We start from the raw sequence: 23709 nt of genomic DNA, 5'->3' as shown, positions 1-23709 counted from the left end.
AAAAACAAACAAAAGTTACCAACACTCAACTCCTTGAACTTCGCACATATTTTCTCAGCAACTTCATCATAACTACATCCGTCACTAATCTTAATAGCAGCACAACAATTACTGTATTTGCACATTAACATGAAACACCGCTCCATACTACAAAATCAGAAACCAACAAACAATTGTTCACAGATTCCAAACTGCAAAATTATGCAGTTACAACATATCAATAACAACAGTACACAATTTACAATTCCAAAACTGCAAAATTATACACTTACGACATATCAATATCAAAACACCAGAATTCACAATTCCAAAATACAACTTCAAAACACATTACACTATACGACAAACAAAATCAACAAAATCAAAATCAAACAAACAAAATTCGCCAAACACAAACCACATATCACGCAAATTTGCTTATATATATATATATACATACATATATGTCGACAAAATACAAACCACATACACACACAGACATATATATATATATATATATACATATATATGTATATCTATGTATCGACAGATACATACATACACATACATATATCTATCACCAGAGAGAGAGAGAGAGAGAGAGACAACGTACGAAGATATCGCCTGTACACAGAGATTCAAATCGCACAACCAGATCCACCTCACAGCACAATGAGATCGACCACACAGCACAATGAGATCGCCACAACGAAGAGAAATCGAGATCGCGGAGACGAAGATTTGATTTCCTTTTTTTCAACGAAGCAAAAATTTGATTTCTCACGTACATATAGATCTCAAAACAAAGGGTAACACAGTCATTTAAAAATACGAAAATAAAAAACGGGACCTCTGGGTATAAAACTAAAAAAACTGTGGACCTATTAAACTATTAAAAATAAATTGGGATTAGAAGGGAAATAGATCCCCTACATAAGACTACATGGTAATTTTTCCTTTGAGGTTCGAGTCTTTAATAAATTGCCGAACCCAAATTAATTATTTAAGGTTGGAGTTGCCTTTGGTTGTATCTTTGGGCCAAAAGCCAACATTGATTATAATTAATTAATCATAAAATAAAGAAAAATGCTAAATATACAAATATATATATATATATATATTATACAGAATAATGTGATAATGACATTTTTAATGAATGAATATAAATAATTCACATCATTCTTTACATATTTTTTGTTATCAAATTCTGATAGCATTACCAATTTATAAATTCCGCAACGATAAAAGTAAAAAATAAAAAATAAAACTTGAATCTAGAAAAAATTATCAAGAAGTCCTATTTTGCTCTCAAGATCACTATTGATTCCTATCAAGTTTCAATATGGACAATTAAGTCCTAATTGTTATAAAATGTTTTTAAAAAGTTTATTGTTACATAATGATATATCTTATCTCAATTTTATTCTTCTCATTTAATATGAACAACAATTTTATAAAAAAAATAAATAACTTAATTAAAATTAAAAAATTTAATTGTAAAAAAAATTTAAATTGTTAATAATGTCTCAAAGAATTTATAAATTACAATTGAATTGAAACCACTATAGTATAAAATTATGAATTTTTTTAGTGTAACAAATCTAAAAATGTTAAATTCTATTAAAATTTCAAAGAGGTATGAAAAATAATACTATGACAAATTTATGTATTTCTCAGTGCATTAGATATTTAATGAATTTTATACTTATGCTTTTGTTTATGAAAAATTATTTAATTCCAACAATTAAAAATATTTTATTATTAAATTTTAAATAAATTAAAGTTATTTATGATGTTTTTCCATTGTGGTTTATGAATTTTTAATACAATATCATTATGAAATTATTGTTCATATTAAATGAGGAACTTGAGATAACATGTATGGTTATAGACCAATGAACTTTTTGAAAACATTATATAAAAATTAACTTAATTGTTTGTATTAAAACTTAATATAACTCAATAGTAATCTTAAAAGTAAAATATAATTTATTCATAATTTTTCCTTAATATATTACTCATGACAGAATATGCTTATGAAAGATATTATACGTCACTAATTGTACAGGTCTTATTTTTTTTTTAAATATGATAGATGATTCCACACAGAGACATGACATTTATTCTATAAAATGATAAAATAAACTTGGTGACAAATAGTTTTCTCTATATTAATATATGTAAGTTGAAAAGCAAGAGTCATTATATGTTTTTCTTATGATAAGAAGTACTAGTGGAGGCAGTTTCTTACAAGAGTAATATCACAATCTTAATCAATTCTCTTAAAACTATTATGTATTATTACTTCTTAAAAGTATTATGAGCTCGTTTGACATAAATTTTTTTGGTTTTTTTTTTGGCTATTTTAGCCCAAAAAAATAAAATAAAATAAACTTTTTAATTCAATAAGATAAAATGTCACATCCAACCCATAATTATTATATTTTTTCTCTCACAAAAGTCATAAAAGTCAAAAAGTCTTTTCCAAACAAAACTTTTTAACTTTAGATTAAAATAGTCAAAAAAATTAAAAAGTCCACTCGCATCCCAAACTAACCCTATGTATTATTACTAAATTAGCTATGATTTATCTCTCATAAAAAAATATATACACACCATTTTAATCATTGTACTTGTTTATTATTTTATAATATTCACTTTATTGTTTCAACTCACCAACATGCTCTAGAAGATTGCTTGGTCAATGCTCATTGGGAAAAAGGTGATCAATTTTTTAACGGAAAATGAATTATGGCCCTAAAAACAGTGGCCCTAATGGTCCTAATTTCCTTTTCTGGATAAGTTTGTTTTTTTTTTTGCCTTGTTTTTTTTTTTTGTTGCCTTATATGGAAATTTAGGGGCATTCGGGCCCCTAAATTTCGAGCTACCAACCAAAACCGTTTTTTAAGCACCCAACCTAACAAGCCCCAGACATATTCTTTGCACCATCAACTTATCGGGTCGGGTCGGCCATAACACTGAAAGATCTTACAAAATCCTAATTTTAATCTCATTTCACCAAGTTAGTTTGACGGTTTAGTACAACTTATCTGAGTTATTTATAACTTTTTTTATTTTAAAAGTTTGTGTTAAACTATTTAATACAGTTTCTATTTATTTTTTATTAAGCACAAATAGTTTAAAGTTGATTTATAAAAACTGGATGATGAATACTTTTACATTCTACTTTTAGATTATTAACTTTTAATTTATAATAAGTTACACCAAATAGCATGACTATTACATGATCCGGAGCAGTCAGAACCCGATGGGTAGGTCTAACCATAGGAAACATGTTGAAGGCCCAAGAACTCTATTCCTGTGATTAAAGAGACATCCCAACTATCCTTTGGAGAATGCTCATTAGAAATGTGAATGAAATGCAAGATGTCCTGATTGTTCCACCATCTGTTCTCAATATCTTATGCATAAACAGATCTTAGTGAATATTACTAGCATTTTGAAACAATACAATTCAAAAAATATTGTAAAGATTGCCACCTTTCAAGGTATTCTATTTCCAATACAAAATGCTACCTTATTAATTAATACTCCCAAAAACAAAAACAAAAAAAAATTAAATGAGTACATTCCGATTCTATTTGGGAAGAATTTAAATAAGAAAGATTTTTCTTTTCTTTTTTAAAAAAATCGACAGTAAATAAACCTATTTGCAATAGCTTCTCCATAAAAATCAACTATTTTTAACAAATTTGTGAAAAAAATGATTTTGTCCCCCAATACTTTTAAACATTCCACCGTATCCCTACAAGCGCTTCCAAAATACTATAACAGTAGTAGGGTAATTTCTCAACTAAAAGCAAGTTCAAAAAAACCAAAAAAAAAAATAACCTTTTTAAGAATTACTAAACGCATCACTTTTTTAAATTCTAAAAAAGCAATTGTCAAATCCCACCTAATTCTAGGTGAGCCGCAGGCCACACCACATTTAAATCTACACCCTTAATTCAAATTGAATAATTAACTGAATATTTTTTCAGAATACATAGCATTTTATTTCTAATATTATATACACTAGACATTTAAAGATGTAATGTTAACAAACATTACATGGATATCTCAACCAAAACAGTTGCTTCAAAGCTTTGTTCAGCCCTTTGGACTTGTTTACCTAATGTCCATTGAAACTTCAATGCCATGCCAGCTCCATCAACCTACCCTTATGCCAATTCAGCCCCCCTATAAAATCAACATTCCATTGCAACACCAAAAACACTACTCATAAGTCATACCTCATTATTAACTCCTCAAGGAGCACCAACTTTCATCAGATGAAAATGGCAACAAGTTATAGATGGTTACAAGGATGCCACTCTCTCTTCACTTTCCTCCTCATTTTCCTTTCTTGCCACACTAACGCTGCATTGAAGAAGTACGACTTCAATGTAGGTTCAATGCACTTAAACTACAAGTGATTTTTTTAATTTTTTTTTTTTCATTCATCATCTTTTGCACATTCATGATCTCATTCTTCTTTTTTGGTTCTCAGGTACAAGTGAAGAATGTGAGCAGGCTGTGCCATTCCAAACCAATCGTTATGGTGAATGGAATGTTCCCAGGACCTACTGTTTTTGTTAGAGAAGGAGATCAACTCCTTGTAAAAGTCTCCAACTTTGCACAATACAACATATCCATTCATTGGTACGCTTTTCTTTTCTTTTTCTTTTTTCTTGTATATATATGTATATAGATGCATTTGAACCTTTTTATTAAACTCATTTTACATGCATGCTTGCATATATGAGCAGGCATGGTTTGAAACAATTTCGCAATGGCTGGTCAGACGGACCTGCATACATAACACAATGTCCGATTCAGACTGGCCAAAGCTACACTTACAATATTACTGTCATGGGACAACGAGGAACACTATGGTGGCATGCACATATCTCATGGCTAAGAGCAACAGTCTATGGCACCATTGTTATCATGCCAAAGGAAGGAACTCCATTTCCATTCCCTCAGCCTTATCAGGAAACTAACATAATCTTAGGTCAGTTATACTACTAAAGATAACAATCAGAAACCTTAAAACTAATGCATATATATATATATATGTATATATATCTAACAAGTATGTATATGACGCGTATTTGTCATGCAGGAGAATGGTGGAATCAAGATGTTGAAACAATGATTAACCAAGCTAATCAGTTGGGCCAGGCACCACAACTCTCTGATGCCCATACAATCAATGGGAAACCAGGACCACTTTTTCCATGCTCTGAGAAATGTACAACCCTAGTGCTGCTTTTAAAAAAAATAAATAAATAACACTTTTTCAAGTGTTGGTCACCCAGTGCCAGAATTTTACCAGAAAGATAATGTGTGATCCAGGTTCTGAACCACATATCGAATTCTCTGGATAAATTTCTGGTTAAAAATTCTAGGTATGTAGCATTACTGATTTATGTTCATTGTCTATACATTTATGTTCATTGTCTTTCTCTATAACAGATACATTTGCCATGGAGGTTGAGTCGAGTAAAACGTACCTCTTGAGGATCATCAATGCTGCAATTGATGATGATCTCTTCTTCGCCATAGCTGGCCATAACATGACAGTTGTGGAGATCGATGCAGTTTACACCAAGCCCTTCACAACCGAAGCTATTCTGATTGCGCCTGGCCAGACCACAAATGTTCTTGTTAAAGCTGACCAGCCTCCAAGCCGGTACTTCATGGCCACCAGGCCTTTCATGGATGCTCCAGTTCCTGTGGACAACAAGACAGCCACGGCTATTTTACAATACAAAAGCATTCCTAACACAGTTCTGCCAAGCTTACCGCTATTACCAGCTCCAAACGACACCAAATTTTTCTTTAACTATAATAGCAAACTCAAAAGCCTCAACAGTCCACAATTTCCAGCAAAAGTTCCTCTTAAGGTTGATCGTCATCTTTTTTACACCATCGGATTAGGAATTAACCCATGCCCAACTTGCCAAAATGGAACAAAAATAGAAGCTTCGTTGAACAACATAACTTTTGTAATGCCCAAGGTTGGGCTTTTACAGGCTCATTATTTTAACATCCCGGGAATTTTTACAACCGATTTTCCAGACCAGCCTCAAGCTCCATTCAATTATACTGGTGCACCGCTTACTACTAACCTAGCAACTACCTCAGGGACCAGGCTCAGTAAGCTGGCTTTCAATTCAACGGTTGAATTGGTCTTACAAGACACTAATCTTATCTCAGTCGAATCACACCCTTTTCATCTTCATGGGTTCAACTTTTTTGTTGTCGGGACTGGGATTGGGAACTTTGATCCCAAGAACGACCCAGCTAAATACAACTTGGTTGATCCTCCTGAGAGGAATACGGTTGGTGTTCCCACTGGCGGTTGGACTGCTATCAGGTTCAGAGCTGATAATCCGGGTAAGTATTGTAAACAAGCATAGATGTAGTGCATATGCCTTAACAAATCACTGAAAAACTCACATAATTTAAAGTTGATACTAACCTATCCATCTATGTTTCTATAGGTGTATGGTTCATGCATTGTCATTTGGAAGTTCATACTATGTGGGGATTAAAGATGGCTTTTGTGGTTGAGAATGGGAAGACAGCAGAAGAATCTGTTCTACCACCTCCACAAGACCTTCCACTGTGCTAGATGTTGTAAGTCAGGGGGGAAGGAAAAAAAAATAAAAAATCTTAACCTTTCTCATTGAAGCTGAAAGCTTCCCCTTTTTCCTCTCTTTTACTTATTTATTAAATTTTCCGGTAAAGGTTGCAGCTGACTGTTTGGGATGAGGTTTCCATAATTGTAACAGGAAGATATTGTTTTGGGGTCTGTGTTAGACCTTCATTTATGAAATAAAACACCCTCAAGTAATATTTTATTTTATGAAAACTAATGGAATCTTGATGAGGATATGGTAAGATCCAATGGTGGAGATTAAGACAGATCTGACAAACATCAAGAACAAAATTATGAAGCAAACACGTGAGGGCTTAACCATGTTCCAAGCAGAGCAAGGAATGAGATAAAATAAATGTATGGCATTTTGAAGGAAAAGCATAGATATATACATATATATAATTGAAGCACACAAGACGAGACTGCAGGGAATAACTAATATAGCTAAGCATACCTACATTAACGGAAGATCCTATTCACACAACACAAAATTTTCAGTGCCCACCATTTTATCATTCGGATATCAACTTCAGAACAAAAAATCAATTGTATGGATATCAACTTCAAAAACAATTGATTTTTGTTTGAAAGTTGATATCCAAACAACAAAAATTGTGTGAACTAGGACAAATTGTAGTGTGCAAATAGAAACTCCTTACATTAACATCTTAAGCCCAATTATGATTGAACAAAATCCCCACTACACAAAAGTTCTAACTGTAAAGCAAACCGAAATGTCCCTATAAAAGCCAACCCATTTAGGGAGTTTAAATTTCCCCAATATTATAGCAGTATCAGGAAATAGGCCAACTTTCGAATGGCCTCTCGGTCTCCGTGGATCTGTAGAATAATATAATTCAAACTCAATACTTACATATCACTCTAGAACACAGCAGGAAAAGAAAGGTTAACTTAATAGTAGATATATTGGCCAAAAAGCTATACAATATTGCACGAATCATACCCAAACTCTTATCATTGTTCAATTGCTGACAAAACAGAAGTCCACGGTTGGCTCATGGATTGTAAAAGAATCATTCAAATTAGAAGTCCTCTGTCTTGTAATGTAATCATAAGGCTCATATTGAATAGAAAACATTTAAATATAACTATGGGATAAAAAATGAATGGAATTGCAAACATCCATTTAAACAACACTACACCTATCTGACCTTTATTTAATGAATAAACACAGATATGTAACCATCTAGTAATAATAATCAGAAAAACTGATTCTCTATTAATTCAAAAAAGGAAATTAAAAAAAAAATAATATATATATATATTGCTACGATATCTTGTTATTTGACCTTTCAAAATTAATTTCCTACTGCACCATTTTCATGATTTTTCTGTCCATTCACCATTGCCCGTGGTGGTGCCTTTACACACGAGGACTTTGATTCTTTAGAATCTCTATGCTGAGATTTTCGTCTGAAAAAAATATTCCAAATTCTCTTTCTCTTCACCAGCGTCTGAATCTCTCGTCTCATGGTTTGACACTCCTTTTCAAGCTCAGAAACGCGTTCACTCACGTCATCAATGCCCACAGCTCCGTCTTGTGCAGCGAGTGCACGGTTTGCATTGGGATTTTGTGAGTTCTCGAGATTATCAGAGACAAAGAACCAACCAGAAATAGTGGTACGCAGCCGAAGTTGTTCAAAGAATAGAACTTGGACAATCACTCGGAGAGGTAGCCTCTCATTCTGGGCTGCATGGGTACTAGCCTCTAATGAGAGCTTCTGGCAATTCATGAGTTTGCAGATTTGCTCTCGCTCAGAATCTGTCAGCCAAGGATGTGCCTGAAGTTGTGAAATGTGTCAGTGTTCTCATAAGTACGTAACTTTAAACCTAACTTACTAACAGATAGTACAGTCTAGATCCAAAATTTGTGGAATTGTCCTTTTCCAGTTTGCTTTTAGTAGAAATCTTTGTGTTAGCTTGTTTTTGCATGTGAAATGTGAGATCTTACATGACCACAGGAGACTAAGTGAAGGCCAAGCAATTTCAACTTGGACCCAGATGTACAAAATCTGAGCTTAATCAGACATACAAAATTCATTCAAGCCCAGTACATGATAGAGAGATTGAGTGGTTATAGTAAGATCCATCCAAAGGTCAACTCCTTGACCGTAGTTTCAAAACAGGAAAGAATATTTCAAAATTTGAAGAATCTGTTGGAAAATACATACATAGTGACAAGATGGTTACATAGAGTACTATGGATTTATTTAACTCGTATTCATTATATCTTCTGCAAAAAGAACAAGAGATATAGATACACTGTAAAGCATGAGCTTTATCTCTATTAGAATTAGAGAATTGAAGAGAGAACTTGTATATTGGATCTGTAATTTTATTTTATTTTTTTTAAAGAAAAAATAAAAACTATACAATGAGAAGCCTATTTGTAGGCATAGGCTTAGAGACTGTACAATGGGCAACAGATGGACAGATAGGCAAGGCATGGGCAAATTATGGGCAACACACTTTTTTATACATTAACAATCTTGAAGCCAAAACTTAGTCAACTGGAGTTAACTTTACAAATGACTAAGCAAGCATGATTACAGTCAATGAGAAGTCCGAAACAAATATGCATTTTCCATACAAGATGCATCTTGATTTCAGCTCCAGAAAGTCCATTCATTTCTTCTGCTCTTTTCTGATTCGTATTTAGTACACTTAGAAGGAGTCGGGCTGAGGTTGGCTTTACTTGAGCAAGTAGTGACTATTTTAGGATACAATGCAAGGACCATGTGGCATATGCAGGAGACCAATCATCTAAGTTTTCTTTGACTACAAATAAAGTAAAGATATCCAAATATGCTTATATTTTTGTTTCTAGAAAACTATTTTAAGTGAAGGAGTAAACATTTGACCGTGTCTATGAGTATGTGTTGTTGAGTGCTAATGAACTTTCTTAATAAAATGTTGAGTTATGCAACTAGTATCAATATAACTTCTATCGTTTTATCATATTCACAAGAGGACTAATAGCTTGATTGAATTGATCTATCCATTTGCGGTTATGGGGACATCACATATATGAAATTATTCACTTTGTTTTCCACATATATGGATAAGGATCTCACCACCATTATTTGTAAAATCAAAACTGATTGCAGGTTCTAATGTTATTTTACTAGAAAAATATTAATTGTACAAAAATTGAAAGTAAACTCTGTTACTGAATAGTATCTATCAGTTCCATTTACCCAATCTGAGTCTGTTTAGCGCACTCACTTATAGATCCCATATGTGTGAAGGCTAAATTGTCTGGAAGACTAAGTTCTCTAGGTTCATAAAAGTTGCAAAATTTTTAACATTTTTTAAAAGTCCAAATTTCTTGAATTTCATCACTCCATTTGTAAGATAATAGTAATTTGCAACAAATTTTCTAGAAGAATTTAGAAATTTTTACCTTCAAATATATATCAATTGCACGGTAAATGCCATCAGCAAGTGGCCGAGCATAATCAGGGATGGCAGCAGCAAGTGACCGGAACTTTGGGAACTTCAAATTAACATCTGGGGCCACATCAGCAAGATATGCATCCACCAAATTGGCCACCAGGGTTATCGAGGTCAATGAAGAGGCCTCTCCCATCAACCCCTCTTCAACTATGCAGGGAGAAGATGGAGCAGTTACAGACTGGTCCATTGACATGAAATGATCAAGAATCCTCTGAAAACATTCTGTATCATAGACGGTCTCCACTGAGTTGCCCATAGTTGGTATTAGCACGTCTTCCAAGGAAGTTTGGTCTAATTGAGCCCCGACCCTTTTCTCTAAATTTTCTCTACATGAAGGACTTGCATGTAAGATCACAGCAGCATGGAGCAACCTAATCAGAAACTTAGTCTGTGTAACCCCTTTCTGATTAGGAATTAACTGCACAATCTCTTCAAGGAGAGCCCTCTGATCTGCCTCAGGAGGAACAGATATGGTTGACCCTGGGTTAATGTTCTTGAAGCTTGATTGCTTACTCATCAAGGGAAGATACATCTTAGCATAATACACGAGGGAACGAGCAATTCTTTCAGGCTTCATGCCTCCTAATTCGACAGCCTTAATCAGTCTCTTGTAGAGAGGTAAAGAAAGAAAGGACACATCCTCATACCACCAATCATCACCCACAGGTTGTGGTTCAGTTGTAGTAGATATTCCATTCCATAAGACTGTGCCTGTTGTGCTCTGCATGTTATTGGAGCCCGACACAGGCCAATTAAATAAGCTTGTATCTGCACAAGCTTTCATTGCCAAGGAATTTATGCATCTAGATAAAATGTGGAGCTCTTCTGCAAATGGCAACACTTCTTCACAGGTTTTCAGAGCCTCAACTGTGTCTGCCCAATTTCCAAAGACTTCATTAAGGAAACCATCTGTTTCGGCAATGAGATTTCCTTCTCCAAAGTCTTCATTCATTTGAAGGTACTCAGCTGCACACCTAAGACCAACTACATTTAAAGCAGTGAGCTCTATTTTAACACCATAGCAAAACTTGGCAATGAGCTCAAATGCTTTAGCACCACCAGGAATGTCATGAAGTTGCAACACACAAATTGATCCATCATCACTGGAAAATTCTCCAATACGCTTTTCTAATTGCCCACTTCTTGACAGCAAGGGAAACTGAAGCATATCAAAATGGGGAGGAAAATAAATACATAAATAATTTAGCATAGATATGCAATGGGCTGAATGGATTGAAAAAATCAAGCAATTTCTAGTGGCAGAAAGTATATGGATAAAATTTGTATAGCTTCACACAATATATTAAAACTTGACCAAATAAGATGCACCTTGTGAAGATGAAAGGACATCTCTCCAATTTCAATAGTGACATCACTTGGAAGCCCAGTTGTGCAATGCCTGAAAAGAGAGCATAAAGAGGCTTTATGAAACTATACAACCATACATTTACTCTGAGGTATCAAGTGATACAGTATGTTAAGAAAATTTATGGAGGACCATAAGCACAGTGGGAAATGGTCTGTGATTTCAGTTCTGATCGATTACGAACATCCAACCACCCATGTTAGTTCAGAAGGTGAGTAGCAATTCACTTACGAAATAACTCAGTTGCAGTTCCATTCCATGCATGCAGGTGCCACTTCTAGCCAATAGAATTAACACACATGGCCACCTTGCCCAATCATTAGTATTTTAATATCCAACATTGTGGAACCCAGCATTAAATCCATGCAATGAATATGATCAGGTTTTGACCTTAAATAACCAAGCTGCAGCTATTAATTCAACAACCCTTATGGGGACTTTTCTAACAACCTCTGGACTCAACCATTACCACTAATAAATCAACAGACAACATAAGATAAAAAAATAAAAAATAAAAAAATTCTACATGTTACAAGGCACGCTCAGCATTTATTATTTGTGCATGCAGTTATATAGCCATGAAAGTTATCAGATATGCCAAGAAAATGAAGAGTATCCTCACCTATGAAGCACAAATACTTCTAGAAGGGATCTGTATCTATATCATACCCATAAGGGATATAAATATTAACTTTTATTTATCAAAAAAAAAAAAAAAAATCATACCCATATGGGATATCAATACTTCTAGCCTCTAGGATACTCACTGATAAGTATCCACAATAGAAATTAATTTCTTTGATTTTGAACAAGTATCGGATACTTTCTAGATACTCTAACTCTAAAGTATCTGACCTATCTTGATATTAATATATGTCATTTCTTGTGAATAACATTAGAGTATAATTGTTAGAATAATTGCAAGAATGATTTTCAGTACTTTGCATACTCCTTAGAGAATCCATATCCATGCTTCATAGATTCTCACAAACTTCCAAAACTATTGCACATAGAAAGGTACAAAAAGGCATATCATAATTTTGACACGAACCATCTATTTCATTCACCTCCTAACCTATATTCACTTGATTTTTTATTTTATTGCATCAATTGTGCATTTGAAACTTTCTGTTGTAACACTAAACATGTTTCAGTATGACATCACTATTGTATAAGGATTATATTATGTATATCATATAGCCCTTAATTTAGCTAAAGCAATGTAGCAATAACTGATAATGTAGTTACTACCCCATAATTTGATGATCAGATGGGGCAGGTTCGGTTGGATAGACTAAAATGTGTGCAAAATACTAAAAACTAATCTTCTTGTCTTTTTTTTTGGGGGGGTGCTTAATTTGGTCATGTTCAAAAAATGAATGCAACTAAATTGAGAGAGACATGATTTAAAAGGAAAAAAAATACACTGATGCAAAAAGATTTGTGAGGTTCAATAGCATGCTTAGTCCTTATCTGAGATGAAACAAAAATCCATTATCTTCAAGATTTTTTGTCTACAAAAAATTTCTCAACCTCAATTCTCTTTGCTCAAAACCTAACGTTTTACTATAATAGTCCAATTGAGGCTCTTTGAATCTGCAATCCAAGGCATGCATACAAGTTCTTCAAAAAAAAAAAAAAAATACATTCATTTTAAAAATCTACAATTTTGCCATATTAAATTAAAAATGGCAAATTTCACTTTACCCCCTTGCACTTTTGTGCATGTGCAGATTATGCCCCTCTCATTTGAAAATAATTACATAACCCCCTTGTAATTTGTGAACTAAAGTGCACTGTTAAACATTCCATCCAACTTAATAGCAAGTGTGAAACACGAGCTAAAGATAAGGGGGCTATATCCTCATTTTCAAATTTCAAATGGGTAAATCACACATGGAATAAAGCACAGGGGGTAAAGTATAGTTCACACACTTATGTTATTTATATACAGTGGTATTTTAATCTTTTTTATTACATCGTTGACAAGCCTAACGGCACACTTCAGTCCACGAACTATAAGGAGGTTATGTGGTTATTTCCAAATGAAGGTGGTAATCTGCACATGGGACAAATCACAAGGGGGTAAAGTGAGATTTGCCCAATTAAAAATAATTGATCAAGTTTCCAAGACAATCAAGTTCTCAACAAGTCCACTTATATCTAAAATTCAACAACATAAGCCTCTTTGCTGAGATGTCCAAGCTCAAATGCATGAATGGCATTGAATGTAAACGCCTATATTGGCTAATGCTTTCTACTCAGTTGATTAGGACAATTAGTGTAGAAGGAACTAATTTAGTAAACAATGTAAGATAAAGTTTATGCAATCAAGGGGCTTTAGCCTAGTTGGCTAGCCCTTTGGCCACCCAGTCTCTCCTAATGGTAGGTCTTGGGTTCCACTCCTAGGAGTGGAATAGGAGGGCAAGATTTTCTTACAAGGTGTATGAGTGTGAGTTTCAACTCCCCCAAGGTGCTAATCTAACAACTAACTACTGACTTTTGCCGATAAAAAAAAAAATTATGTGGAAATGTTTTGTACATTACAACTCCTAAGCATGGGGCTGATATAAGTTGAACTATATACCAAGATTTGTGAATGACAGATGTTAAAGAAAGTCCAAAATGTGAGCTCAATTAAGTATATCATGTCTTCAACAGCAAGACATGTACAATGTAATCTAAGTGACAACAAGATTTCATCGCAAACTAAATTCTAACAGAATTGATTCCTCAACATAAGGTAAATCCATGGTAGCTCACATCCACACTGGCATTTTAACAAACAACTCATGCACAAATATCACCAATACTCTAAAACCATCACATCCAAATGCATGTGGACTGTAACTCCACAGATTTTCAATTTCCAAATTGGAAAACAGGACAAACCCATTACACATTTCCTGATTTAACAACAACCCATGTCAATTGATTTCCTTAAAAAACCATCTTATCGAGTTAACAAGAAAAACGGAGTTCGATTCAACAACTAGATAGAAGTAAAACAACTGTCTTACCAAGTGTGGCCTTCACGATGAATCGCTTCGGATTTAGAACCAAGCCTCATGAAGGATATGAATTATAGTGGTTTTCTTTTTCCTAGACTTTGACGAGCATGAGAGTGGAATTGGCTGAAGAGGAAGAAACTCAAAAGAAGGGATGCGTAAAAAAGTGAAAATGGAGGTGGTGCTCTGGTAGTTGTATCCAGATCGAGAGAGAGAGAGAGAGAGAGAGAGAGAGAGAGTCATAGAGCGGTTCCGAGTCTACAGGAGGGAGCGAAGGGGGAGAAGGAATCGGTGGATGTGATTACGTGAAATGGTGACATTGGAGGGGTATATGTATACACTATGGCCATGTTTATTTTGATATTGCTAATAAGGTGGGTTTATAAAAAAGAAAATGTTTGAAATTCTTATAAAAATTTTTTTACAATTTAACTTAGAATGAAGTAATTTGACGAGTGTCAATTTTTAATTAGTTAAATACTTAATAATATGATATTCATTATCCTTGTCACATTATTGTGGATGTATTTATAAATACAAAAGATGTGTCTTTAACATTGTTGTTACAAAATTATATTTATTTTGAAAATTTGTTATCAAATTATATATTTTTATAATTGATATTGTAGTCAGTTCAGTGGTTCATATAGCTTATTGTTTGGGCGGTAAGAATATCAAACGTTCATGGTTCAAGTAGATCAAAAATGTTTCGTAGCACTAATTTGACATTACTAAACAGACCACTAATGGCGTGGTGTCAGCGTAGATAGACTGTTACTAACTCGCCATTTTCCCTCTCTTTCTCATTGATTTCAAATTTCAAATTCATTTTCATTTCAGACATTCATTTTCAGACTCTCTCTCTCTCTCTCTCTCTCTCTCTATTTACTCCTTCCTTCTGTTCTCTCTCTCTCCCTCTCTTGACAAGCTTCCCGACGAGCGCAGCTCTCCAACCCCAGCGACAATCGAGTCTCTCGCCAACGGAGCCTCCCTCAGTCCTCAGTCACGACGATCGACAGACTATTTTTTGTCGCTTCTCATAACGATGACGATCGAGTCACTCACGACGACAGAGTCTCTCTCCGTCTTTCTACCAGACTCGCTTCTCTCGACTTCGTGTCTTTTATGGACAGATCTGTCTTCTCAATAGGTCCTCTTTCTCTCTCTCTCTCTCTCTCTATATATATATATATATATATATGTGTGTGTGTGTGTGCTGATTTGTTGAGATTTTTGTGACTTTGATTTTGATTTGATCTGTTTAGGAGGATTTTGATTTTGATTTTGATTTTGATTCTGATTCTGATTCTGATTTTGATTTCGATTTGCTTGAATTTTACATTGGATTAGCTATAGTGGTGGGCACTGTGACTAATGATACTAGGGTTTATAAGGATGCTGAAATTTGTGCTAAGAAATCTGTTTTAATGGATTAGCTTTTGTAGTTTGATCCAAATTTCACCTTAATTTCTATTATTTCAATTTAGACAATTTTAACTATTAGGGTGTGACAGATAATGCCCTATGAATTGTTAGGTAATTGAGGATAAATGCATATAATCTTTTTTTAAATGTTTTAAATTTTCACAATTAGAAGAAGAATAAGGAAAGATGAAGTTTCATCGCTTAGCAATAAAAGTTGAATTCAAACATCACATTTGGTAAATGCATGAAATTTAGGGATATTGATTTGGAATTGAATTCAAACATCACATTTGGTAAATGCATGAAATTTGGGGATATTAATAAGGAGCTAGAGGTAAGGATTCCTCAATTAGAAGAATGTCATACTCAACTCATTCCAGTTTTGGTGGTGCTTAAAAAAAATTCGTAGTTTGCAGATTTTTTAGGAGACTTAAGCTCTAAAGGGGGCTAGCTTTTGAGGAGCTCTTGTGTTCTTCCCATCTACATGGTTCACACTTTCTTTGGCTCCTTTTAATGAATTAAATTACTAACCTAAGTAAATAAATAAAACCATGTAACTAGAATTCAAGTCTGAATCCTCTTCTCAAGTCTATAGGGAATCAAGAAGACTTTAATTCAATTACTATACAACATAATTTGACAGTAGAATAAGAAAAACAACACTAAGCATTTGCAAACAATGACCCTTGAAGATATTATTGCAATTCCAGTCCAAAGCTAGAGCTCAGTGCATGAGTGTGTTAATCTTCTTGAGCTCCTAATCTCAATAAGTAAAACAATTTTTGTCATCTCAAATGTTAATTAACTCCCTTTTCGCATTGTCGCTTCAGATTATTTTTTCCCTTTTCCTCTATTTTCTTTCTTTTTTCACAAGTTTCCAAGGCCTGACTATTTAGCCTTGATAAATCCTAAACTTCACTTTTTCCCTCTACAACTGATACAATTTTATCGCTTATAGTTTGCAATCATATATATCTTAGATCTTGCACTGGTTTGGTTATTATGAAACAAATGCTCATTTTGATTCTCTAACCTGCATGATTACATCCTTTAGTGCATCATTTACTCTTGCAACTGAGTTTCTTTGGAAGAAAAATCATGTCTTGGATCTTCATACTTGAACCCAAACAATCTCAAACGATATGTTAGGGACAAAGATCTACTGTATCTTCTATGCATGTATATATTTATGGGACTGGATTAGGGTGTATATGCACTGGATTAGTGTTAGAATAATTGTTTGTCTCAAGAATTCAATTGTTGTTTCAAGAATTCAATTCACTAACTGATTAAGATTTGGCTTCATATTTTTGTAGATATCAACTTTAAGTGTGAGCAGCAGTACCTCAGATTAATTGACATATTGCAACAAAAATTGTCCTAAATGTCGGAAAAAAGCAACTATTCAAATTTCTAAGACGGAGTGAAACAAAAACAAGTTATTTTACTGTTGTCATGATTGCGGTGGTTTTATTGGATGGTGTTTGCCTACAAATTCACAATGTAGACATGAAAGACAAGTGCAAATGGACAATATACCAACTGTCACCGAACAACTTTGAAGTATGGGCGAACAACTTCGATTTCAAAGCGAACAACTACAATTTCAGAGCGCGCAGATGCAAAAATTGCAGACAGACATAAATCGAAGTTGGTGTTGTATTTATAGGATCTTCTTCTTCCTTGTAATTTGTGTTGTATTAGTTATGAAGATATAATAATTTATATGACAGTTAGAAGTTGAAATAGATGATATGTATGAAGATTTATGATATATGACAGTTATTTTTTAGAAGTATGAAGATGTAATCTGTTATTTGTTTGTCTGTTTGAAGAATGATTGAACACAGGTTATTATATGTTTGTTTGTTTCAAGAATGATTAAACATAGGTTGTTATATGTTTGTTTGTTTGAAATTTTTTTGGACACAGGTTGTTATCTATTTGTTTGTTTGAAGAATGATTACACACAGGTTGTTATATGTTTGTTTATTTGAAGAATGATTGAAGATAGATTTTTCAACACAAATTTTGAAGACAGATTTCTGGACACAGATTTTGAACACAAATTTTTTAACACAAATTTCTGGACAGATATTTTGAACATAGCTTTTTAAAGACAGATTTTTTAACACAGGTTTTTGAACACAATTTTTTAAGAAAGATTTTTGGACACAAGTTTTTCAACACAGATTTTGAAGACAGATTTTTGGATAGATATTTTAAACACAGATTTTGAAGACAGGTTTTTCAACATAGATTTTTGAACATAGCTTTTTGAAGACAGATTTTTTCACACAGGTTTTTTAACACAGTTTTTGAAGACAGATTTTTGGACATAGGTTTTTCAACACAATTTTGAACATAGCTTTTTGAAGACAGATTTTGAAGCCAAATTTTGAAAACAAATTTTGGAACACATATTTTCAACAGAGATTTTTTAACACAGATTCTTTGAAATCAAATTTGTAACAGATTTTTATCATATTGTCATCCACATCTGTATAGAGCTAGACAACAAATATAACAACAAAGCAACATCAAATTTTTATAAATCTCATAAATTATGCTCCATCAAGTAACAAAGAAAGATGCATTATTACTCCCACCACAAAATAAACTCCAAGTTAAAATTACAAGTTTCTAACTAACGAAAATGAGACTCATTTCGGTCATTTGTACATTGAAATCAACAAAAGAAGATGGTAGGGCTCCATAAATTTGATTCGTAGCACTCATAGATTATTGAATTTGCATTATGTCAATAACTTCCAATGTGCCTCCAATACATTCTGATGGAGTAAGAGATGTGTCGACTCCATAAATATGGGTTGGAGCATTCATCAAACTTTGTCTTCTCATAATGTCCATACTTCCGGGTGTGCCTCCAATCGCATTTACCATTTCTCCCTATTCAATTACAATGACATGAAAAAAATAGTTTACTATACATTATTGACAAATAAAATAAATTAATCGATGTAAATTCATATTATGTACACATACCGGAACATACATACTATTTTGCATGACAACCATACAAGGATAAAGCTTTCTACGTGTACTAGGTTGAGGTTGAGATTGAGCTCCAAGGACCTTAGTACCCTACATTAACCAAGATGAATGAGTAGAGATAAATGATAAGTTCAATAGAGAGAAATGATACAATATTGAAAAATAAATAGAGAATACCATGAAATTTACCTTTGATTTGTTATGTTTTGTTTTGCTTGCTTTCAATTGATTGGCTATTTGATCTACTTTGGCGACCTTTCGTTTTGTAACTGAACGACCTTTTCGACAAGTAACCAAAGGACTAAACAACTTTGTATTACTGATTGTTTTTTTATTAATGCTCCCAATCGGGGAAGATGGTACATTACTAGTAATAAATGGCACATTACTAGTATCAGCTGGTACATTACTCCCACCACCCTCATCGTCTTTCATCACTCTTGCCTTGATTTCATCCAACCTACGGTCGATAATTTTGATTTTACCTTCAGAGTTCCCAACTACTTGTACAATGCCAATCAATTTTTTGTTTATCTTATCATAAACCTTTGCATTGAAATCATCCCCAAAGCCAGTGTATGTGGTTTTGATACATGTGTACCCTCTATCCAAAAATTTTCTCCATCGTGGTAGAATGAATTTATTTGGAACCTCATTTATGCATCTTGCAATGAGCACAACGAGTGAGTGAGCACACATGATACCCCCTAAATTGAAACAACCGACACATACATTGAACATCAACTTCAATCGAATTATAATACACAATAAAGTCCACATTCTTTATCCTCCCAAAAACTACCACGACTTCCTTCACAAAGTATGTGCAAATTGAACCCTCTTTTTTCATAAGACACGACTTACAATAAAGTAGTCTCTTTATCTCTGTTTGCACTTCTTTGAATTTTGTGTTGGTGTAGGCATCGTAAAATTGCTTCTCAAAACCATACACAATTAGGCAATCAAACGCTTTGTGTCGAGACTTGAAGTCAGCTTTCTTCTCTTTCTCTGCCTTACTTCTCAAGGCATTTTCATATTGTTCAACAAATTGCTTTAATGTAGTCTTCGGGTTGACATATATATATCAAAAAAAGCATTCATGCTCTCATTTCGTTGTGTAGTTGACATACCAACCCAAAAAATGTCTTTCACATAGACAGGAACCCATCGATGTCGCTCATCATATAATACCCCCAACCATTGATTCGTATAAAGTTAAATTCAACAATCATCTCTTTCCATCTCATCTCAAATTCATCTTTTGTGAAAGTATCATACACTGCATTTTGCAAAGCCAACTTCATGGATTCATATTGGGAATAGCCTTTCAATTTATTCAGAATTTTCTTCATTATATGCCATAAACACCATCGATGTCGAGTATTTGAGAAGACAATTTCTATAGCATTTTGCATAGCTTTGCATTAATCAGTTATTATAGCTTTTGGAAGATGATCTGATATACAATTTCACCATGATTTGAATAACCAAACAAATGTATCAGTGTCTTCACTAGATAACAACCCACAACCAAGCAAAATCGACTGTCCATGGTGGTTAACTCCTACAAACGAAGCAAATGGCATATCATATTTGTTAGTGAGATAAGTTGTGTCAAATGAAACAACATCTCCAAATTCTTCATAAGCTGCCCGACTCATTGCATCTGCCCAAAACAAGTTTCTAATGCAAAAGTCAGTATCAACATCAATCATATAATAGAAACTCAAATTTTGTGCGTGCATCCTTAAGAAATTTTTTTGAAATGCATCGGCATCTCCTTATTCATGCCTCAATCTTCTAGCTTTATTAATGTAATTCCTTGTATCTCGCTCATCAAATGTTAATAACTCATAAACCCCAGCTTCAACAACCATTGAGTTATAATTCCTAGACATCCCAATCCCTGCTTGATCATTAATTTCTAATCTTCTCTTTACAAAAGTAAGAATTTTCGTATTCATTGCAAAATGACGTGAGTCGGTGGGAATCAAGTCATGATTATGGTCAAGGTTAACTATGGTTAACATAAATCTCTCATCCTTTTGTAAGGTCCTTCGTACCCTTGTTTTGCAATCAATTTTTGTGGACAGAGATGGCTTTAGAGGGTTTACTTCTGATTTTTTGGTTCTCTTTCTCGATCAAGAACATTTAATCCCAAAATATCTTAATTCCCCATCATCGCTACAAACTTGAGTTTTATAAGCTATGGAAAATCCAACATGTTTAGCATATTTGGCATAAAATGTGTACACTTCTTGCTTTGAGCTAAAACACATACCCCTCTTAGGTTCCTCAACTTTTTCACTCTCATTTAATAAAGGATTCTCACCACTATTCGAATCAATCTCCATTTCTGCTAATTCAAAAATACCATATGAAATCAAATGATTTAATAGAATAATAGAATAATAGAATAACTGTTATTAATTTGTTCAATAATTAATCATTATTTAGGTTGTTATTAATCTGTTAATAACAGATTATTTTAATGATGCAAGCTCTTGAATGGTACAAGCTATTCATAACAGATTATTCAAAAATTAATAACATATTATAATAGTTACCTTTTCAATTTATTTATTTATTTTTTCCTAACAAATAAATAACCTGTTATTACAATTTCTAACAATGAAAGCTCTTGAATGATGCAAGCTCTTGTATGTTTCATTACAATAGATTATTCAAAAATTAATAACAGATCATAACATATTACCCTTTCAATTTATTTATTTATTTTTTCCTAACAAATAATAATCTGTTATTACAATTTCTCACAATGCAAGCTCTTACAATTTCCAAACAAAATAGCTCTTCAATGTATGTTTATATATATATATATATATATATAATAGGAAATTGTAGTTGTATTCTATAATGAAATATATATATATATATATATGTATACGTGTAAGTATAGAGAGAGAGAGATGGACAAAAGCCAAAGAGAAACTGACTTGGACAAGGGATGACAATCGGAGAGGGAGAAGATGTCGGACGAAGACGCTGGACGGTGTACTAACTTATAGACGTCGGACGGTGGAGGAGAGGGACGACAGAGGACGGATCTACAAATGCTTGAGCGAGAGAGGGAAGACGGGGAGGGAGACAAAGACGGTGACAAAGACAGCAAACGAACGCCGGACGGTAGATGAGAGGGACACGGAGGAAATCTCTACACCTGGAATAGAGCTTCAGCGGGAATAGAGCTAAAATTGGAACACGATTTCTTCTCTCTTTGTTTTACATTTTGAAAGGGATATTTTTTTTTTTCACAGTGCGTAAAACACACACACTGTAATATGAAGGTGTGATTTTAGCTCCCTTGTTGGCTGCCACGTAATTAGAGTTGCTTCTAGTGCTTGTGTTTTAGTGGTCTGAATCAGAACTGCAAGTAGATAAAGTGATCATAACATTTTCGTTGTAACCTAACTTATTAATCTACTAATGTCTTATCCTATAGCAAAAAACATATATATATATATATATGTTTGGATACCTAGGAGTAGGGGTGCTCGCGGTTTAGTTGCAACCGGTAATTGGAATCTGTCCGTCGGATTGGCTGATTCGGATTGGCGGATTGGCAGATGGATGCAAATCGGTTTGACAGTTTAAATTTTTACAAATTTTGAACATAATACAACAACTTGTTAACATTTTTTTTTTTGGATAACAATCTAACTCAACATAACCAAAATATTATCAAGTAAATTGTCAAATACCAATAATAAATACATATAAAAAAATCATGCATCATCAAAACTATTCCTTTATTTATTTTTATTCGAAAACTATTTAATTTGATTTTTTTAAAAATGACAAAATCGAGCCTTATATTTTTTACCATAAAATATCAAATATTAACACTTGTCATTTGATAAAAGGACTTTTAAATTGAAAACATAATAGAATATCTAAACTCTTTTTTATTTGAAAATACAAACAGAATATCTAAACAAATTGAAAACACAAAGTCTTATAAATTACTAGGGATACTTGTGGTTTGGCGGTTCGGCTGCGGCCAAAGGAATCTTAAATCCACTATCCGTCCAAAACTAAGCAAATTGGAAAAAATCAATCTGTAACAGTCTATGTATCATCACGCATCTATCCAAAATGTGGCGGATCGGTTCGGTCCGGTCAGTTTAGGTAGATCAAAATATCTACTGAGTACCCCTACCTAGAAGAGAAAAGAAAAGAAAATAAAAGGAAAGATTTGTTAAATTAGGAGAGAAGAAAATAAGAGATAAAGGATTTTTTCCCTCTTGTTTGGTTAAGTTGGAGAGAGAAAAAAAAAATTACAATTTTTCTCTAATCTTGTTTGGATAGACTGCCAAAAAAAAAAAAAAAACTCTTGTAAAGTTTATTACCAATAGTCTTCAAGTTTTTATTTCTCTAGTGCTTAGATGGACAATTTTAGTATTACATAGAATTAGCAATCATCCCATTTATTTTCTTTCCATTTCATTCAATTTCTCCCTCATTTGCTTGTTCTTCAGTAATCCAAACAAGTGATCAACACCAAAAGAATTCAGTTTCTTTACTTTTTTTTCTTTTTTTCTTTTTTTTCCTTCCCTTCAAATCACTCAATCCAAAGTAGTCGCTATGTTTGGTTTCAAAAAATAAAATTTTTATTTTCTGTATTTTTTATATTTTAGATACACCTAATATAAATACACTTAAAAAGTATAATATTTGTGAAACATAACTTTAAAAAATCAACAAATACCAAAAAAAAAAAAAAAAAATCAATACATTTTCGTATTTTGTTA

The 23709-nt window shown here is 33.3% G+C and overlaps 3 protein-coding genes across 3 annotated transcripts; 1 reads left to right on the top strand and 2 right to left on the bottom strand.

The window, feature by feature from the left end:
• The first annotated feature begins 4194 nt into the window (after positions 1 to 4194).
• LOC114267974 (laccase-11) lies at positions 4195 to 6859 on the top strand. The gene is made up of 6 exons (XM_028209079.2): positions 4195 to 4385; positions 4490 to 4641; positions 4749 to 4993; positions 5105 to 5233; positions 5458 to 6381; positions 6489 to 6859. Exons 1-6 carry the CDS (start codon positions 4272 to 4274, stop codon positions 6617 to 6619), a joined length of 1695 nt encoding a protein of 564 aa, XP_028064880.2. The 5' UTR covers positions 4195 to 4271; the 3' UTR covers positions 6620 to 6859.
• Positions 6860 to 7729: 870 nt separating this feature from the next.
• Positions 7730 to 14855, bottom strand: LOC114267963 (BTB/POZ domain-containing protein At5g03250). The gene is made up of 4 exons (XM_028209069.2): positions 14510 to 14855; positions 11453 to 11522; positions 10071 to 11282; positions 7730 to 8448 (listed from the first exon to the last, which is right to left on the bottom strand). The coding sequence occupies exons 1-4, from the start codon at positions 14557 to 14559 to the stop codon at positions 7966 to 7968; spliced, it is 1815 nt and encodes a 604-aa protein (XP_028064870.2). The 5' UTR covers positions 14560 to 14855; the 3' UTR covers positions 7730 to 7965.
• Positions 14856 to 20406: 5551 nt separating this feature from the next.
• LOC114268099 (protein FAR1-RELATED SEQUENCE 5-like) lies at positions 20407 to 21291 on the bottom strand. Its single transcript, XM_028209217.2, has 3 exons — positions 21130 to 21291; positions 20729 to 20871; positions 20407 to 20620 (listed from the first exon to the last, which is right to left on the bottom strand). The coding sequence occupies exons 1-3, from the start codon at positions 21289 to 21291 to the stop codon at positions 20407 to 20409; spliced, it is 519 nt and encodes a 172-aa protein (XP_028065018.2).
• Between the last annotated feature and the right edge of the window lie 2418 nt (positions 21292 to 23709).

This window comes from Camellia sinensis, chromosome 10 (assembly GCF_055761805.1).
Source record: "Camellia sinensis isolate YWXY chromosome 10, ASM5576180v1, whole genome shotgun sequence".
NCBI classification, from domain to species: domain Eukaryota; kingdom Viridiplantae; phylum Streptophyta; class Magnoliopsida; order Ericales; family Theaceae; genus Camellia; species Camellia sinensis.
Note: the sequence above shows the minus strand (reverse complement) of the source record. Positions and strands in the feature narration are given on the sequence as shown.

What these genes read in the sequence shown, in the direction of transcription:
- LOC114267974 (XM_028209079.2), top strand. Translation starts at nt 4,272, where the DNA reads ATGAAAATGGCAACAAGTTATAGATGGTTACAAGGATGCCACTCTCTC. An exon ending in TGAAGAAGTACGACTTCAAT is followed by an intron (nt 4,386 to 4,489) that starts GTAGGTTCAATG and finishes TTTGGTTCTCAG; the next exon opens with GTACAAGTGAAGAATGTGAG. An exon ending in TACAACATATCCATTCATTG is followed by an intron (nt 4,642 to 4,748) that starts GTACGCTTTTCT and finishes ATATATGAGCAG; the next exon opens with GCATGGTTTGAAACAATTTC.
- LOC114267963 (XM_028209069.2), bottom strand. Translation starts at nt 14,559, where the DNA reads ATGAGGCTTGGTTCTAAATCCGAAGCGATTCATCGTGAAGGCCACACT. An exon ending in CATCGTGAAGGCCACACTTG is followed by an intron (nt 11,523 to 14,509) that starts GTAAGACAGTTG and finishes CTCTCTTTTCAG; the next exon opens with GCATTGCACAACTGGGCTTC. An exon ending in TGTCCTTTCATCTTCACAAG is followed by an intron (nt 11,283 to 11,452) that starts GTGCATCTTATT and finishes GATATGCTTCAG; the next exon opens with TTTCCCTTGCTGTCAAGAAG.
- LOC114268099 (XM_028209217.2), bottom strand. Translation starts at nt 21,291, where the DNA reads ATGGAGATTGATTCGAATAGTGGTGAGAATCCTTTATTAAATGAGAGT. An exon ending in CCATAGCTTATAAAACTCAA is followed by an intron (nt 20,872 to 21,129) that starts GTTTGTAGCGAT and finishes ACTTTTGTAAAG; the next exon opens with AGAAGATTAGAAATTAATGA. An exon ending in AATAAAGCTAGAAGATTGAG is followed by an intron (nt 20,621 to 20,728) that starts GCATGAATAAGG and finishes CTTTTGCATTAG; the next exon opens with AAACTTGTTTTGGGCAGATG.